This window comes from Rhinatrema bivittatum, chromosome 3 (genome assembly GCF_901001135.1).
Source record: "Rhinatrema bivittatum chromosome 3, aRhiBiv1.1, whole genome shotgun sequence".
In the NCBI taxonomy this organism is placed as follows: domain Eukaryota; kingdom Metazoa; phylum Chordata; class Amphibia; order Gymnophiona; family Rhinatrematidae; genus Rhinatrema; species Rhinatrema bivittatum.
Genome location: NC_042617.1, coordinates 486,198,886 through 486,219,192, shown reverse-complemented (window position 1 = coordinate 486,219,192; position 20,307 = coordinate 486,198,886). Strand labels below are relative to the sequence as shown.

At 46.3% G+C, this 20,307-nt stretch overlaps 1 protein-coding gene across 1 annotated transcript in view; it reads right to left on the bottom strand.

Annotated features, from left to right (window-relative positions):
- LOC115088100 (adhesion G protein-coupled receptor F5-like) overlaps nt 1–20,307 on the bottom strand; it is a 151,622-nt gene that overhangs the window by 68,527 nt on the left and 62,788 nt on the right. Inside the window, exons 6-7 of the mRNA XM_029596055.1 lie at nt 19,691–19,872; nt 3,198–3,377 (exon numbers count right to left, since the gene is read on the bottom strand). Coding sequence (XP_029451915.1) covers nt 3,198–3,377; nt 19,691–19,872 — 362 coding nt within the window. The remainder of the gene's footprint in view (nt 1–3,197; nt 3,378–19,690; nt 19,873–20,307) is intronic.

The following is a 20,307-nucleotide window of genomic DNA, read 5'->3' as shown; positions in this document are numbered from 1 at the left end:
CGTACCCGCCCCCAGGTCGCGGCCCGGCACGCAGGAGGCCCGCTCGCGCGCGGGGATTTACGCCTCCCGGAGGGAGGCGTAAATCCCCCGACAAAGGTAAGGGGGGGGGTTTAGACAGGGCCGGGCGGGTGGGTTAGGTAGGGGAAGGGAGGGGAAGGTGAGGGGAGGGCAAAGGAAAGTTCCCTCCGAGGCCGCTCCGATTTCGGAGCGGCCTCGGAGGGAACGGGGGTAGGCTGCGCGGCTCGGCGCGCGCCGGCTATACAAAATCCATAGCCTTGCGCGCGCCGATCCAGGATTTTAGCAGATACGCGCGGCTCCGCGCGTATCTACTAAAATCCAGCATACTTTTGTTTGCGCCTGGGGCGCAAACAAAAGTAGGCTATTCGCGCACCTTTTAAAATCCGCCCCTTAGCCTAATTATGTCTTAGGGGGTCATTTACTAAGCGGATCGCACGTGATACCAAGATGGGGGCAGAGTTGGGGGCGGCATCAGTCCTGGAAGAGGAGGAGTTGGGGCGGCACCAGGGCTGACGCCGTGAAGACTGTGCCGAAAAGGTGTTATTTGGCATGATGCCAGCGAAGCCAGCGACGCCAGCGAGACGTCAGCAGCGATTGAACCGCGGAGGTGCGATCGCTGCTGGCTATCGCAGGATCGCCCCCCCCCCCCCGTTTTGCCCCAGTTACCGCCGAATTCACTATGCCTTGCGGCATTAGTAAATCCAGGCCTTAGTTAGCCACCTTTTTTTTTTTTTACCACTTTACTATTTTAATCTCTATTTTGATACCTGTTTCCTTCCACATCCAAGTTACTCATCTCCCTGCTCAATGTAACATTGCCTCTTATTTCATTTAACTTTATGTTATTTTATTTTATTTTATTTTACTCCAGTTCCATGTAAACCGATGGATTATGTTTATATGAATGTCGGTATAGAAAAGTTTTTAAATAAATAATTATTGATTTGCAACTTTATTATAGTTGAAATATCTTTGCTGTTTCCCATAAGGAGAAAGAGAGGTCTGGTTGAGGATTGGGGTAGTAAGGATTGGGAGGGGACACATTTTTTTCACACACTTTCTCCATTTGCTAGAAATGTCCATTGTATGAGAGAATGTGATGTTTTGTATCACTACTATGTGAACTTTGTTACAATTTTCAATGAAACAAATTTCTGTTAAAAGCAGGAAAAAATACAATCTCTTTAGCTTATATTCGAGTATGGCATACTTTCTAGGCACACTGTAAAGAAGCTCAAATTTCACCTTGGCATAGGTATATTTAAAAAATGTTAATCTTTTTACAAAAGAGATGAGAAATGTCTTGTGGACAATTCTTTAAAGATTTATGGAGCACCAATTTCCTATTACAGTGGCAGAATAAAAAGCATCTTTATGGCATCTCATGTTTTTTGAGAGGAATAAAGTTAATTCCACTATTTAGAGCTATAATTCTTCAATGGAATCTAGATTTGATTTTAAAGGACTAGTTTCAGCATTTTTCGAACCAAGAAAACAGTCTTCACGTCTAAATGAAACCCAGAATTGAGCTGTTTTTGTCTCAGTTCCTTCTCATTGGGATTCCTTGCCTGACTCTCTTTGAACAATTGATAATAGTTCCGAAAGCAGCTGAAGGCTTTTTTATATCAGGCAGTTAGTTTATAGTTTAGCTATGCTATTAAGTTTTATTGTTTGTTTGTTGTTATTGTTGTAATTTTATGTTATTTTAATTACCATTTTATGTTTGTTTAAAATTTGTAATCTACTTAGCAATGTACTTCATAGTATGCATAACAGAAAGATATTTAATAAATAAATAATAAATAAATGTGAAAACTGAACAGAAGCATTTATATTTAGCATTTCTGCTTTTTCCTCATCTTTCTCTATAAATTGTTCCTCATCTCCTCTTCGTCTTACAATACCACATCTGGCCTTCCTCTTTTACTGACATATCTGAAGAAAGTTTTGTTGCTTCTTTTTACTTCTTTTGCTATCTCTTCTGTTCATGCTTTGGTCAACCTGACTTCTTTTCTAGCTTTGTTCAGCTTAACTAGATATTCTTTCCTGTGCTTTTCCTTTTGTGATCCTTTGTACTTTTTGAATGCCAATCTTTTGACCCTTACTTTTTCAGCTACCTCTTCGCGTAGCAGTAAAGTCTGTGGAGATAATTTTCAAAAGAATTTCTACACATAAAATACACATAAAAGGACTTTACATGTGTAAACGAGCTTTTAAAAATTGCTACTTTTTAAGGTGAAATTTAAAAACCTGATGTGCGCTGAAATTAGGAGATGCGTGAATATGTCAGGCTGGCATGCACTGAGCTGATTTTAAAAGCCACCTGGATATACTCGTAAATGCTGCTGTGTGAAAATCTCAGAACTTCTCAAAAAGGGGCAGGGCGAGGGAATGGCCAGGGCAGGGCATGGGCATACATGGGCATTTCTGGACTTTCCCCAGAAATTTGCACACAAATACTTACGTGATCCGTTGTGCCCCTAAGCTCCTTGCCGCGTAACTTTACTTCTGCTATGGATGGCATGTAAGTAAAATAAAACACAAAATATAAGCCATTTCGGAAGGGTTTAAAGGTCTTGGGCAACTGGGGGGTTGTCCAGGCTATCAAACCAGGGGGGTTGGAGGACCTATCTGTTAAGTGGGCAAACTGGGAATGAACTGGTAAGACTGGCAAATGTGTTGGTGCACGTCCCTTTTAAAATCCCCCCACTTATGTGGTAGAAGTGGGATTTGTGTGCTCAGGCATGTGCCCACTTAAAATTCAGCACATATGTACATGCAGCCAGGTTATTTTACAACATGCACATATGTGCACATATGTTATAAAATAAATACCCATGCCTCTGGGCGTGAGCTGACGAAAGTGCGCACCTGTGCGCTGCGCACTGGTTTGAAAGTTACTGTCCCTAAGTGCAACTCCTTTGAAAATTCATTCCATAGGGCTGGATTGACAAAAAGCAGGTACATGGGCTTTGGTATAATATATGCTTTATGTGCACATTTCCTTTGAAAATTGTGTCCTGTGTGTACATTAGGCATGCAGACTTTACCAATATTTTCAAACCAAATTTATGTGCATAAATGTCTTTGAAATAACCCCCAATATTGAACACAATACCAGACCTGAAATCAAGCTGAGGAAAACCTCTTATCTTTCAAAATGCTTAATGATAACTTACCTGCATCATATCTTGATTTACAATTGGTGCAATGTTTGAAATATTTTGAACTATGTTAATCATCATCTTTATATTTCCAACTGAAGAGGTTATGGCGTTTTGCTCTTGAGTTGCTGTACTACTGAGGTTCGCAAGGTAATCAGGCAATAATTTTTGTTGCAGGGGACTGTTAATCAAATCCTAAAGAAGTTAAAGATTATAAATTGCACAGTTGTTCAAACTGGTAAAGCCAATAAGCCATCTCTCTACTTTACTCATCTGTGCCTGAAAAGCTTACACTGGTTTCGTTGCCTCTGTGACAAGCAAACTCTTGGACTATCAGTTCTATGCTGGAAGACTTGTAATGCAAGGAAAAAGACTAAATATCAGGCCAAAGGTTTTTTTTCATAGAAATTATAGCCCTCTGAGATGAACAAACATTTACATGACAGTCTCCAGCCCTTTGCAATGCAGACATTCTGCACAAACATCCCTATAACATGGCATATGCAGTGAGATGTATTCTAGTGATATCCTTTACTTGCTATCTTGAATATTCATTGAGCCTCATTGGCCAGATCCACTATATTTTGTTTCTAAATTTCACAATCTGAGTCAATTCACAAGGCTGGCCCAGCAGATCAGCAGCAATATTGTGCACTGCATGTGGAAGACCCTGGCTTGATTGTAAGCCTTGCATTCACCCCTCCCCCCTTGTCCCTGGACCAGCCTGGTTAGGGGATACTGCACAGGCAGCATTCATAGCCGCTCAGAGGGAACAGGAAGTCCCAGCCATTGTTGAATAGTGAAACTTCCTGGCTGAAACTGGGATGCACTTACACTGGGTTATAAAGAGAACTGCAGTCTGTGGTTTGCCAAGGACCAACACTGCAATGCCTGGACTAGGGAAAATTATTAAATTGGGGAAATAACCTGGCTAGCTTCTTATGAAGACTCATGGAGCCATGCTGAGTAGAAGCAACTTCCAATTGAGCTGAAAGCCCAAAAGAAGTCACGGGAATCTTCCAGATCAATATTAGGAAAAAGAAAATCAAATGATACATTGAAAAAAAGGGTTTGATATAGTGATAGCACAGCTATTAAGGTACTAGCACAGCTATTAAAGTACTAGTGTCTCTTTCAGTCACATACTGCAGTAGAATATCCTTGGAGCACATAATACATTTTTTCCTTACTGGTACTAAAATATCTTGTAAAAGGATCATTTAAAAATGGTATTTGCTCCTAATGGATATCCAGAGTTAATTTATTACGTACATTGGGTGGAAGGGAGTTAATAAGGTACCCCAAAATATTCAACAGGATAAATCTCCAAAGAAATGATCAGTGATTTCTCCTCTGTCATGTAATGCCCTTGTGCTATCTCTATCACCACTGAGGTTAAACCCTTGGCTACTTGTGTCTCCCAACCTGCACTGCACAGTCCTTGCTTGCACCTGCATACATTTCTTTCTCCTGGCAACCTCTCCTGGCAACCTCCCACCTGCTAACTGTTCACAAGATATTCCTTAATTGTTTCTGTGGCATTGTGACCTCACAGTCACCTGAGGATACAGGGCTCTCAGAAAGGCATTTGCAGACCATTTGCTAAAATTACTGGGATTCTATAGCAACTCATTACCTAGGCTGCTAATCAGTCACAAAAACACAGTGCTAATAAACGTATAAGTTATTAAAAAGGAATAACAGTGAACTCAAAGGTTTGAAAAAAAAAAAAAAGCAAACAAAAAACAGGGAAAAAGAAAAAAGTAGTGTGACCCAGGGATCTATACTGGGACCAGTGCTATTTAACATATTCATAAATGATTTGGAAAAGGGAACAAGTGAGGTGATCAAGGGCCTCATTTTCCAATATCGCAGCAGTAACGCATGAGGGGGCGTGTCCTATGCAAATAAGGCATTTTTCGTGCAGTGGGGAAACATTGCCGCACGCGATGTTTTCGCCATTCGCGGAACTGGAGTCGCAAATCGCGAAAACATCGTGCACCGCGATGATTCATTGGTTGTTTTATCGCGGTCCACGATATTCCCAGCAGCCCGTTTCATTGTCTAGGGCATAGGCATTATAGGAAGGCTCTCTCTCTCTCTCTCTCTCTCTCTCTCTCTCTTCGGGGCCTGCAACAGGCTGTCCGGACATATCGTGGACTGCGATAACCCTTTACTGGCCCGTAACGCAAATCAAAGGGTTGTAGTTATTAGCCGCGATAGCAGCCGCGCTAACACTGCGGCTGTTTCGCCGCACACGATAAACTGGTTCCCGCTTTACATATGCTCCGCCCCAACTCCGCCCCCTGAATACCAAATTACTAATTTGCATTCGCAAATCGCGTTAACGGCTGTTAGCGCGATTTGCGAATTTATCGCACGCGGTAAACTGCTTGGAAAATGAGGCCCTAAGTGGGTTTGTTATAAGAATACTAAACTGGTTTGGGATTTCTGAGAAAGGGCAAGTTTTTTGTTCTTTTGATGGGGGAGAGTATTCACATTTAGGAGGTAATTTTTAAAAGGCTATAAATGGGCTTTTGAAAATTGCTAGTGTGGCATCCCCTTGGGTCAGCCATTAGATGGCCCTAGGACCCTGTTTAGAATCTACATCTCTGTGAGTCTTCCATCTCCTTCAGCCCTCCCAACCTGGAGGGCTGGGATTGGTTGTCTATGCCTATTTAATGAAAACATCTTAATGTTCAGTATGGTCAGTTTTATGTAGCCTCAGTGCAGTGAGCCTCAGTGCAGTGAGGATGTAGCTTCAGTGCAGTGAGGATGTCCTTTTTCTACTCTCTGGTGAGGCTTCACTGCACTGAGGCTACATAAAACTGACCACACTTAACATTAAGATGGTTTTTGAAGAGAACACTTCCTGCCAGAGGGTTCCTCTACTATTAGTTATAGTGAGATGGAATTTTTGGGCCGGATTACCTTCGAGGATACTCCTTCAGAGGACTGAAGACCTATGAGCTCCACTCTGCTCCCTAGGTGGGCAACACTGGTGACAGCACCTTATGAATGAAGTTCTGATAGTTGAAGATATATCCAGATCTTTGCATTAAGAAAGTATTTTGTATATTAGTTGTGGGGAAGATTTTTGATTCACCCCTCCTCATGGAGATCCAGGGCTGGGATAGCTTGGTTCCCAATCTCTAAAGACTACTTGCAAGAGAAGTCACAAATACAAAGACCGAGAAGCAAGGAGTTTCCCCACCAGGTCTCCATCCCATGGGACCAGGAGAGGCTGGGTGTCCTTGAATAAACTAGACTTGCATGGGACCTTTTTGTGTTTGAGAGGACCCCTCCTATAGGATTTCCATTTGGCCACTGGGAAAGCTTTGTGCACTTTAAAATCACCATGGAAAGCTTTACCCAGATTCCTGAGATAAGGAACACCTATCCAGAGGAAGAATATTACCTCTGTACATCAGTTAGCTGTAATTTCACCTTTATGGAAAAATGGACTTTAATTTAAATGTTAAAGAATCAGTAAACTTTTAATTTAACACTCAGTGCATTGTCCTGTAGTGACCACTTAACCTCAGGCTGCTGACTATGGTCTTTCAATTCTCTAGGTGTTTTCGATGGCATATCACCAGAACTTTTCTGCATGAATTTGTCTAATACTGCTGAGTCGATTCAATGTCTCCTCTATTGGTTCTTTGTACAATTTCACTTGAAAAGATGTCTTATTTCACAGCATACGGAGAGACTTTGTTGGGAACTCAGCATTTGCTCACCATAAGATGCACGTGATCCCCAAACCTTTTTCAGTAGAAAGGAAGTTCTAGAACTGTGGGTCATGATGTAAAGTGCCAAGAAGGTACATTCAAGGAAGAACATCAGGAAATGTTTTTTCATGGAAAGGGTGGCAATGTATACAATGTTCTCTTGCAGAAGGTGGTGGAGAATAAAATAGTAATAGACTTCATGAAGGCATGGATAAACATCGGAATTCTTTAGTAACAATAAATGAAGAGAGATTAAAAATATGACCTAAAGACACTGCAGGCAATGAGGATAGCTGGGTTACTGCCAATAGGCTACAATTCACGGAGACCAGACAGGTTGGTAAAACAGGTTGGTAGCACAGTGAGGTCTATCATGGCATTTGCCACTGTCAAGGTCCTCATATATCTTAGTGGTACTGCCTCTGGATACCAGGTGGCTTAATCAAGGACAACTAGAATATATACATTTTCACAGGTAGACTTCTTTAAGGATCCTACCAGATCCATGGCCACTAGGGATCTTCAGTTTCATTTCATTTCATTTTTCCTGTCATTTTGCTTTGCCTTTTCTTTTTTTTTTTTTTTTAGTGTCATTTTTTGTTTCAGATAATAATGCATGCTATTTGTAAATAGTGCATACTATTTAGAAATAGAAAGCACCATTTGCAAAAAGTATGTGCTATTTTCTGATACTTAAAACTAAAAAGAAAAAAGGAAATAAACCAAAGTAAGACCCTGGAAGTCTCCAGAGACCCCTGACCCACTCCGTTTCCAGAGCCCCTGTAGGCAGCCATTTCCCCCCAGACACAATATTTTTGTCACATGATAAAAGCAAAGGGCCAGTCCTATTATGCTGTTTTGGGAATCAGCTGCCTCCAGTAGTGGCGATGGTGGTGGGTTGGGCAGGGGATTTCCATAGACCCCGGATTGGGATGTTTGCAGAGAGGTACCTGTGCACACTGTGTTTGTATGCACTATTTGCAATTTGCAAATAGTGCATACAAACAACAATAGAAAAAAATACATACAATGAATAGTTTAAGAACTAAAATTAAATATTTCCCTAATGGCTGATCCCTAATGGCCATCCTCTCAGAGAGGGGTCTCAGTAATGGGCACAGACACTAGATAAACCACTTGGACCTCAGCTGATTTAGTTAGCTGCCATGTAAGGCAGGACTAACAATAATCCTATTTAGGCCAACGAAATAGAACTAGGCAAGTATTCACTCCTGAGTATTTCCCCCCCTAAGTTGCCCCCTAGGTAATGGCTGTGAGCAAGCTGAAGCACTTGTTAGTGATAGGGCAGGGGGAACTAGGTCACACATTTACCCTTCAAAGTTCTCCTTGGCCACCAATATACTAGATCCTTTCTTATTATGAAGAAGAGTAGATTGGAGTTCCAAGCCTCTAGACTGGAGACTGGCTTACCATCTATCATTTGTATTTGTTCCTGGGCAAATATAAGCGAGTCATCTTCACTTTGAGCCTGCCTATAATTCCCATTCTGGGGTACAACATAAGGTTCCTGGGACACTTGTGACTTTTCATCCATTCCAGGGTCTTTATTCATAGCATTCCCTAGGTGTCTGAAATAACTGGCCTTCTTCTGGTGATTTTGACATAGAGTTCGGGTATCTTGGGTTCTCTGACATATAATTCTGGATCATCCAGAGAGAAGATCTCATGGAATGATTCTTCTTCAGTTATGGAGCCACCTGATGTGGTACTAAGCCAGGCCCATAGAGTCCCAAAGTCAGGAAAATCATGTCCAAGAACAATGGGATATAGGAGCCAAGAGAGCACTTCCACTTTGAGGCTGGCATTTCTAGCTACTGTCTTCAGTGAGACCTGAGTGTTGGAGTATTTCTGATGGTCCCCATGGATGAAGGCTAGAGTCAGCAACTCTCCATAATCCATTTGTGTTTTCTTGACTAGTTCCTTCTAACTTTACAGACAAGAGGAAAATAATGGGACACTACTGTGAGCATAGAAAAATTGAATACAAAAGTTGCAGGTTGTAGAACTTGATTTCTAGTGAAATTCACACAGTCACTGATGAGGGTCTTTATATTTCTGGAATCTATCAAGGTTTCAGTGGAGGACCCATCCAGTTCAATGGAAACCACAGAGGTACAAGCTTCAGGATGACAGATGTCAACAATGTTACAAAAGTAGAGTGTCATTAGATTGACATCCATGGCTTCTTCCTCAGACTGGAGACACTGCCTGGTGAAATGGCTTCTCTCTCCACAATTTAAGGACAGTGGTAGTTTTAGATCTCTGGTGAATATAGGATTCCAGGTCCTGACCTTGCCCCCTCTATATCCTGAAAGTGGGTGAGGTCTACATGCTTGGTCTGACTTAAGGGTCTAGCCACTATGTGGGACTATTCAGATCCTCCAACTCCCTTCCCTTTTGTATGTATAGCCTCCCTCTCCCAGTGACTGGACTCCATTAGAACCCTTGTCTTGATTCCCCTCCAAGCCCCACCAACTTTCTTTACCATCTAAGAATTTTTCATTGAGACCAGTGGCTACCTGTGAGTTGGCAGGCCCTTGATTGGAGACCCAACTCCTCATTCTGTTGGGTAAGATACTCAGGTATTGGTCTTGGACCACTATTTTCAATATCTTCTGATTGGTTCACTTATTTGGTTCTAGTTACTGGGTTGCCATACTTGAAAGCTGTTGTGCTACTGCTAGGGCTCTCACATTGTCATTTGATATTCCTCCCCTGTGTTGCAAATTCTCAATGATCTAGTTGACAAATGTCTCTGACACCATTGTCTTCCTCTTTCCCCAGATGGGAAAGATTGGGAAGCAGATGCTGCCCTGCCCTGGTTCTTTTCAGCCTGCATTCATAGATTTGATTTTTCTTTTTATTCTCTGGATGTACCCGGTTCTTCAGGCATCTCTCTGTCCTCAGGAAAACTGTAGTGTCCTCACATATCCCATACCATAAAACTCTCTCCTTTTTTCCCCCAAAACACCTAGCTTGTTTGGCTCTAATTGACTTATAATGTCTCTCTCTGTCTGGACACAGCTAGACCCTTTAGCCCGAAGAATCTAGATGTCAGCTACTACTGCCTGTTGCCAGGCCTAGAAGCCCAAAAGTGATAAAACAAGCCCATTAGTATTTGGTGGGGCAGGAAACATTCCATCACTGTCATTATAAGTGATAGCTTGTTATGCAGCCTTGAACTTCAGTGGCTGGGAGGAGCTAGAGAGCAGGGAAATAGCCTAGACTCCAGAAAAAACAACTTTTATTATACAAAAAACAAAAATATACTGAGTCAGCTTACCTCAGTGGCTTCTATAACAAAAAGTCGAGTGTTTGCACACATGCAGGGTCTTGTATACTCCCTAGATTTCCTTCTCCCAGTCTGGGCCTAATGCTCCTTCTTGTGCCTGGATTTTTATTTACTTCTGAAGGTAAGAGCCCTCCACAGGAAATTGCCTGGCTAAACTTAAGATGGCCAAATATAGACAGTGGTGCAGCTGCACCACTGAATATATAGGATAATTTAGCAGGATAAGTTTATCCAGCTAACTGAGTCACACAATGACTGAATATGGACCTCATAATCTTTTTAAAAAGCAAACATAGTTCCTTTTCTTTTTTGAACTAACAACGATCTAAAGTAAGATAGTAATATACGGACTACTAGGGATGTGAATCTTTTTTGACGATTTAAAATATCGTCCGATATATTTTAAATCATCAAAAATCGTTAGAGGCGATATATAATAGGAATTCCCCCGATTTATCATCAAAAATCGTAAATCGGGGGAAGGGGGAGGGCGGGAAAACCGGCACACTAAAACAACCCTAAAACCCACCCCGACTCTTTAAAATAAATCCCCCACCCTCCCGAACCCCCCCAAAATGTCTTAAATTACCTGGGATCCAGTGGGGGGGGGGGGGGGGGGGGGAGGGTCCCGGTGTGATCTTCCACTCTCGGGCCATGGGTGCGTTGATAGAAATGGCGCCGGCGCTACCTTTGCCCTGTCATATGACAGGGCAAAGGTAGCGCCGGTGCCATTTTGGTTCCTTTCCCCCGACGTCATGAGCGTAGGAGATCGCTCCTGGACCCCCACTGGACCCCCAGAGACTTTTGGCCAGCTTGGGGGGGCCTCCTGACCCCCACAAGACTTGCTAAAAGTCCAGCGGGGGTCCGGGAAAGACCTCCTGCACTCGAATCGTGTTGCCGTATTGCAAAATGGCGCCGGCCATACGGCCATACGGCCGGCGCCATTTTGCAATACGGCCCGAGTATCAAAATGGCGCCGGCCATATGGCCATTTTGCAATACGGCAACACGATTCAAGTGCAGGAGGTTGTTTCCGGACCCCCGCTGGACTTTTGGCAAGTCTTGTGGGGGTCAGGAGGCCCCCCCCAGAATGCCAAAAGTCCCTGGGGGTCCAGCGGGGGTCTGGGAGCGATCTACGCTCGTGACGTCGGGGGACAGGAACCAAAATGGCGCCGGCGGCATTTCTATCAACGCACCCGTGGCCCGAGAGTGGAAGATCACACCGGGACCCCCCCCCACTGGACCCCAGGTAATTTAAGACATTTTGGGGGGGGGTTCGGGAGGGTGGGGGATTTATTTTAAAGGGTCGGGGTGGGTTTTAGAGTTGTTTTAGTGTGCCGGTTTTCCCGCCCTCCCCCGATTTATGATTTACACGATATTTACAAAAACAAAACCACGACGATCCGATTCCCTCCCCCCCCAGCCAAAATCGATCGTTAAGACGATCGATCACACGATTCACATCTCTACAGACTACCCAACCTGGTGATTGGGTAAATCTTCAACAATGACAGGAAAGATGGGCTGATGTATTTCTACTATGTGGTTTATAATCTGGGGTAACTGTGTTTAAATGATTTTAAAATATTTGTAATAATTTCTGGATGAAAATAAAATGTATTTATTTCTGTCGACGATCATTTATATTCCACACAACCTAACATATTCAAACGCAGATTACAATAAAACATTCCTAAAATATTGTGTTCCATGGCTGTGGCCGAACATGACCGCGGCCCCCTACCTTGCCCGCGGTGGCAACCCGCCGCAGCAGCTGTGGGGGAAACCCCTGACCCTGTGCCCATCGCTCCAGCACGAGTCCCCGAGATGGCCGCTGGATGGGGAACCGTCCCTGCTCCCCCCTCGCGGCGTCCGGCAGTCTTTCCTCCGCGGAGGAAATCCAAGATGGCTGCCGCCATCTTTAGGCACGAGGCCGCGCCTCCTCCCTAGATTTAAAGGGGCCATACCCCTTAACTACTCTCAGCTATTTCCAATGGGCCAGAGTAGAGGAAGTATAAAGGGAGGCTTCCTCTGCCCATTCCTTGACTTGGCAATGTTCTTCATAGTCAGGTCTGCTTGCTTCAGTGAGTTCTTGTACTTCGGATCCTTGTTCCTGGTTCCTGTCTTGTCTTGGTGTTCCTGGTTCCTGACTTCAGATTGGCAAGCGGTGATTTCTGGTGTGAGACTTCGGACTGGCAAGCGACGATCCCTTGGTGTGTGACCTCGGACTGGTAAGCAACGACCCTCTGGCACTTGACCTTGGACTTCTTCTGGACCACCGTCTGCAAGGGCCCACCTAAGTTCCAGCGGCCCGGGTCCCTATGGGCTCCTCCCGGGGGGACCGCAGGCTTCCAGGGGTGAAGCTCCAGTTAGCCCTTGCACCAAACTCTTGACTCCTTGACCTCTCAAAGGTCCACCTAAGTCCCAGTGGTCCGGGTCCCTACAGGCTCCTCCTGGGGGGACTGTGGACTTCCAGTGGTGAAGACAGTTCCGCTTCTCGACGTCACGACTCCTCGTCTGCCCCCACGGTCGCCTCGTCTCCAGTGCTGAGGGTCAGCTGGTCACATCTTCTGTCCTGCCTTGCCACCTGATGGGAGAACCTATGGATCCACTTCCTCCCGTCGGCCAAGAGTTCACAACCTGAGCATAACAGATTGCCAAGTCCATGGACCCGGCAGAGGCATCTGCCCGCCAGGCCATTCCTGGAATGGCCCAGTGTCTGAAGGATCAGCAAAAGACCCTGGATGCCCTTGTCTCTGCAGTGGAGGGCCTGTACCAATGCTTTGAAGCGTTAGGGCCCATGAACCCCACTCTGCTGTCCCTGCCGGTGGCTTCCGGGGGCATTTCAGTAATCCCCTTGCCTACACAGCCACATTTCTCTGGGGAACCCCAGACCTGCAGGGGTTTCATTAACCAGTGCAACATGCACTTCCATCTGCAGTCGGTCCTTTTTCCCGATGACACTACCAAGACTACTTTCATTCTCGCCCTCCTGGAAGGGAAGGCCCTAGAGTGGGCTTCCCCCTGTGGGAACAGATGATCCCGTTCTCAGTAATTTAAGAGACTTTTGGGAGCTCTTTCGAATGAGCTTCGGTGATCCTACTCAGGAAGTTTCCGCCGGACTGAAGCTGCTTCAGTTATGCCAAGGTTCAAGGACATTGGCCAAATTCGCCATTGATTTCCGGACCCTTTCCTCGGAGCTCGGCTGGGCCCCTTATCGACCTGGCAGGGCTGGGCCCCTTATCGACCTGGCAGGGCTTATCAATAGGCGACACCAAAAGCGCTGCCAAGAGGCCCAAACCATCACAAAGCCCCGACACCTATGAGACATCCTCAACATTCGTCCTTTCCCAAGGGTGATTCGGGACCCTCCCGAACACTGGTTGACGAGCCCATGGATTTGGGCCATGGGAAACTTTCCACCCAAGAGCATCGGCGACGAATGAAGGAGGGGCTTTGCTTCTATTGCGGCATAGTGGGCCATCAGATAGCCGCAGTAGAAGCAAAGCCCCTCCTTCATTCGTCGCCGATGCTCTTGGGTGGAAAGTTTCCCATGGTGTCATGGCAATTGCCTCCAATCAGTGATTCCAGTCTCATGCTCCATTGCCTACACCAGTCTTCAAGGCCTGCCGGCCTCCTGTGCCTTGTACGCGGATGTCTTCTCAAAGCAAAAGGCCGAGGTACTTCTGCCTCATTGACCATTCGATTGTGCCATCAACCTCCTCCCTGGCACTGAGCCCCCTCGGGGGCGCACCTATGCCCTCTCGCCTGCGGAGACGATGGCCATGACAGAGTACATCAAAGAGAACCTGGAGAGGGGTTTCATTTGGAAGTCAACGTCCCCAGCAGGGGCTGGGTTCTTCTTCATTGGAAAGAAGAATGGAAGCCTTCGCCCTTGCATCGAGTACCGGGGCCTGAATGTTATAACGGTCGAGGACCGCTACCCCTTGCCCCTCATCTCCGATCGGCTGCAAGGTGCGAGGATCTTCTCCAAGTTGGATCTCCGAGGGGCCTACAACCTGATCCGCATCAAGGAGGGTGACGAATGGAAGACGGCCTTCAACACCTGAGATGCCCACTATGAGTATTTAGTGATGCCGTTTGGGCTCTGTAATGCTCCTGCGGTGTTCTAGAACACCATGAACAAGATACACCGCGATCTCTTGTATCAGTGCGTGGTCATGTACCTGGACGACATTTTGATATTCTCGGACTCTCTGACCGCTCACCGTCAGCATGTCGTCCAAGTATTGCAATGCCTCAGAGAACATAGACTGTATGCGAAACTTGAAAAGTGCCTTTTTGAACGGGAGTCCCTTCCCTTCCTGGGGTACATCGTCTCCAGTAAGGGATTCTGTATGGACCCCCAGAAGATGAAAGCCATTCGGGAATGGCCACTGAAGGCACTCCAACGATTTTTGGGTTTCGTCAACTACTACCGATCTTTTATACCTCATTATTCGTCCATCGTTGCCCTGATGACAGCCCTGACCCGGAAAGGTGCGGATCCCAAGAATTGGCCTCCAGGAACGGAGGCCGCCTTTTCTCAACTCAAGGAGGCATTCCTGCAACAACCGTGTCTTCGTCATCCAGATCCGCAGCGACCATTTGTCATCGAGGTGGACGCATCCTCAGAAGGCCGTTCTGAGCCAGACTTCCAAAAATCATACATTACGCCCATGTGCCTTCCTCTCCCGCCAGTTCCTCTGGCACAGCAGAACTACGCCATAGGCGACAAGGAGCTCTTAGCTATTAAGGTAGCCTTAGAAGAGTGGCGCCCTTGGCTAGAGGGTACTCAAGGTTCTTACACAGACCATAAGAACCTTGAGTACCTGCATCGGGCACAGCGACTCAACCCTCGTCAGGCACGTCGGGCCTTATTCTTCACTCAATTCAATTTTATTCTACGCTACAGACCTGCCCGGAAGAATCTCAAGGCCGACGCCTTATCACGTGTATTTGAGTCTTCAGAGACTACTGGTGACCCACAGTTCATCATCGAACCGTCACGCATTCTCCTGTTCGCCACCACAACCATCCCTCCTGGGAAAACTCTGGTTCCACCGCACTTGCGGAAGCAAGTCCTGGCGTGGGCTCATGATTCCCGTTGCTCCGGCCATCCAGGACAATCCCGGACCTTACAGACCCTGCGCCGATACTACTGGTGGCCGAAGGTTAACAAAGATGTCCGGGCTTACGTAGAGTCCTGTCAGTCATGTGCTCGCCATAAGAGGATCCCCGGTTTGACCCCAGGCTTGCTTCAGCCTTTACCAGCTCCCTCGGAACCATGGACCCATCTGGCAACCAACTTTGTGGTCGATCTGCCATTATCCAGTGGCAACACGGTCATATGAATGGTCATCGACCGGTTTAGTAAAATGGCGCACTTCGTGCCACTCCCAGGGTTGCCATCCGCACCACAACTAGCCCAGCTGTTCGTCCAGCACATTTTCAAATTACATGGCCTACCAAGAAGTATCCTTTCGGACCGGGGCCCTCAATTTACTGCCAGGTTCTGGAGGGCCCTCTGCCAGAAGTTCAACATTACCCTAGACTATACTTCTGCTTACCACCCGCAGACCAATGGTCTTGCGGAGAGAACGAACCAAACTTTAAAGCAGTTCCTCCATATATACGTCAATGAGAAACAGGACGACTGGGCAAGTCTGCTACCATGGGCAGAATTTGCACTCATTTCCCATCTTTCCACAGCTACCGGATCCTCGCCATTCCAGATAGTGTATGGGAAGCAGCCATGCCTGCCGCTGCCAGTTCCCATTTCAGTCACATCCCTGGTAGCCCAACTCTTTGCAGGTGAACTACACCGTCTGTGGATTTCCACACGGCGCGCGCTGATCAAAGCCAGTCAGGTGGAAAAAAGGTATGCCAATCAGCGAAAGACACCATACCCGCCTCTCAGGCCGGGGCAAAAGGTATGGCTGAGCACACAGTTCATCTGCCTGAAGCTGCCATCAGTGCGATGCCCTTGATTTATTGGGCCGTTTCCCATCATGTGACAGGTTGGTGCCGTATAGTATCAGCTTCGTCTTCCGCCTTCACTCAAGATACACAACACGTTCCATGTCTCCCTCTTGAAGCCTCTGGTGTTATCTTGGCCTTCCAGTATGCCTCCGACTCCCCAACCTATTGCCTCCAAAGATGACCTCACCTATCAAGTCTGAGAGGTCTTAGACATGAGAAAACATAGAAAGAAATGGGAGTACCTGTTAGCTTGGGAGGGGTTCAGCCCCAAAGAAAACACCTGGGAGCTGTTGGCCAACATCTTAGACCGGGGCTTGCTTGACCAATTCCACAGAGACCATCCGTCTAAGCCCAGACCTCCGGGGAGGCGCCCTAAAGAGGGGGGGTACTGTTGTGCTCCGCGGCCGTGGATGACCACGACTGCGGCCTTCTACTTTGCCCACAGCGGTGACTCACCGCGGCAGCTGCGGGGGAAAACCCTGACCCTGTGCCCGTCGCTCCGAGATGGCCGCCGGGTGGGGAGCCATCCCTGCTTCCCCATCGCGGCGTCCGGCAGTCTTTCCTCCATGGAGGAAATCCAAGATAGCCGCCGCCATCTTTAGGCACGAGGCCGCACCTCCTCCCTAGATTTAAAGGGGCCAAGCCCCTTAACTACTCTCAGCTGTTTCCAATGGGCGAGAATAGAGGAATTATAAAGGGAGGCTTCCACTGCCCATTCCTTGACTTGGCAACGTTCTTCGTAGTCAGGTCTGCTTGCTTCGGTGAGTTCTTGTACTTTGGATCCTTGTTCCTGGTTCCTGTCTCGTCTTGGTGTTCCTCATTCCTGACTTCGGCTTGGCAAGCGGTGATTCCTGGTGTGTGACTTCGGACTGGCAAGCGGCGATCCCTTGGTGTGTGACCTCGGACTGGTAAGCGACAACCCTCTGGCACTTGACCTTGGACTTCTTCTGGACCACCGTCTCCAAGGGCTCACCTAAGTCCCAGTGGCCCGGGTCCCTACGGGCTGCTCCCGGGGGGACCGCAGGCTTCCAGGGGGTGAAGCTCCAGTTAGCCCTTGCACCAAACTCTTGACTCCTTGACCTCTCAAAGGTCCACCTAAGTCCCAGCGGTCTGGGTCCTTACGAGCTCCTCCTGGGGGGACCGCGGACTTCCAGTGGTGAAGACACAGTTCCGTTCCTCGACGTCACGACTCCTCGTCTGCCCCCACGGTCGCCTTGTCTCCAATGCCGAGGGTCAGCTGATCACATCTTCTGTCTTGCCTCGCCACCCGATGGGAGAACCTACGAATCCACTTCCTAAGGTACACCATCCTCCCGTCGGCCCAATGGTTCAGAACCTGAGCATAACAAATATAATACACATAAAACAAATTACCATCTAATCTGCCACATATTAAAAAAAACAGCTATTCCTTGCCTTAAGCTGTCACAACACCTCCAAGTCACCCTCTGCAAAAGCCTTGTGAAATAGTTCTGCTTTTATTAACTTTCTAAATTTGAAATACTCATAAGAACATAAGAAATTGCCATGCTGGGTCAGACCAAGGGTCCATCAAGCCCAGCATCCTGTTTCCAAAAGAGGCCAAACCAGGCCACAAGGACCTGGCAATTACCCAAACACCAAGAAGATCCCATGCTAGTGATGCAATTAATAGCAGTGGCTATTCCCTAAGTCAACTTAATTAATAGCAGTTAATGGACTTCTCCTCCAAGAACTTATCTAAACCTTTTTTGAACCTAGCTACACTAACTGCACTAACCACATCCTTTGGCAACAAATTCCAGAGCTTAATTGTGCGTTGAGTGAAAAAGAATTTTCTCTGATTAGTCTTAAATGTGCTACTTGCTAAATTCATGGAATGCCCCCTAGTCCTTCTATTATACGAAAATGTAAATAACCAATTCACATCTACTCGTTCAAGAACTCTCATGATCTTAAAGACCTCTATCATATTCCCCCTCAGCCATCTCTTCTCCTAGCTGAACAGCCCTAACCTCTTCAGCCTTTCCTCATAGGGGAGCTGTTCCATCCCCTTTATCATTTTGGTATAGGGGAGCTGTTCCATCCCCTTTATCATTTTGGTTGCCCTTCTCTGTACCTTCTCCATCGCAACTATATCTTTTTTGAGATGTGGCGACCAGAATTGTACACAGTATTCAAGGTGCGGTCTCACCATGGAGCGATATAGAAGCATTATGACATTTTCCGTTTTATTAACGAATCCCTTCCTAATAATTCTTAACATTCTATTTGCTTTTTTGACTGTTGCGGCACACTGAGCCGACGATTTTAAAGTATTATCCACTATGATGCCTAGATCTTTTTCCTAGGTGGTAGTTCCTAATATGGAACCTAACATCATGTAACTACAGCAAGGGTTATTTTTCCTTATATGCGACACCTTGCACTTGTCCACATTAAATTTCATCTGCCATTTGGATGTCCAATCTTCCAGTCTCGCAAGGTCCTCCTGCAATGTATCACAATCCGTTTGTGATTTAACTACTCTGAATAATTTTTTATCATCCGCAAATTTGATAACCACGCTCATCGTATTCCTTTCCAGACCATTTATATATATATTGAAAAGCACCAGTCCAAGTACAGATCCCTGAGGCACTCCACTGTTTACCCTTTTCCACTGAGAAAATTGACCGTTTAATCCTACTCTACCCAGAGAAGGAGAGAATGGGACTAGAACATCAATACCTGGAGACTCCCAACCAGAACGCCACCCCAAAGGAATCAGGACATGGGCTTTGGGCAAAAGACAGAACTTTGGACTCAGGTAGGATCTTTTTGTGGCTTTGGGGTTCCTCCCTAGGATTCCCAACTTATTGGGCTGTTTATACACAGATGAGGAGGCAGTGGCAAGCTCCTTCCAGGAGTCAGAGAGATGGACCCAAGCACTCCAGCAGAGAGGCAATGTAAACAGTTCAAATGTACAATTTGTGGAATGTTTGTGGGATAGTGATTGATCTTTTGGAAATAATCAGTAAACTTTATTTAACTCCCAATCTGAGTCCAGCCTGTTTGTCCCTAAGGAGAATACTGCAGCTAAGAGATATACACACACACACATCAGGAGAGACTTTCCATCACCTGGACCACAAAGGATTTCCTCCCCCCCCTCCCCCCCACAGAAAGAGCTCACTCCCTGGGAGGTGCAGAGAGAACAGACCCCTCCCCCCCCCCCCCCGGCAAAGGGTTACATAAATTTGGCTGATGTATGCGCATATGTTGCATATGAAAATACTTGGGTGCATACCTCTGAGACCTTCACCCGATGAGCTGTACTCCCTACTACTTGCCCTTTTATACAATTTCACACACAATAACCTAGCATATTTGAAAATGCACCTAAGAACTGAACAAATGCAAAGCCAAGCCAATATACTGTAATTAAATTACACAGTATTTTTAGAAAATTAATATTTTTTTGATTTGTTGCAGTTACTGAACAAGGAAATAGAAATTGTTACCTGAAGTTGAAGGTAAAGCTGATTAACTGCTACAGATACACACATTTTCTTATCCACCTTCAGCGTGCCATTAGAGGAGCAATTGTAGAACATAATTCCTGTAGTTGCGTTGTTTTCTAAGCTACAAGATACGCTGATGTTTTTGCCTAGTGGCACATATAAATCACCACGCTTGCATCCTGCTACAGAAAAGAAAGATACAAATCCAACAGGGAAATCACACTTCTTTCTATATGTATATTCCCTTTAGGAAATCATTTCTTCCTTCCTAATTCTGTATGAGGCTGATTCACTAAGGTGCAGTTAGGGGCAGATTTTCAAAGACCTATGCGTGTAAATCCAGGCGGATTTACGCCGGTAGGGGGGTTACGCGCCGCCGGGCCTATTTTCAAACGGCCCGGCGGCGCGCATAAAGCCCCGGGAAGCGTGTAAGTCCCGGGGCTTTACAAAAGGGGTGGTCCGAGGGTGGGGTGGGGCAATTGGCCGGCGTGCGCAACCTAATTCAGCCCCAAGGCTGAAGTAAGTTTTAAAACAAAAAAAAAAGAAAGCAACAAAGGTAGGGGGAGAAGGGCGGGGGAGGTAGGGAAAGGGAAGGTGGGGGTGGGGAGGTAAGGAAG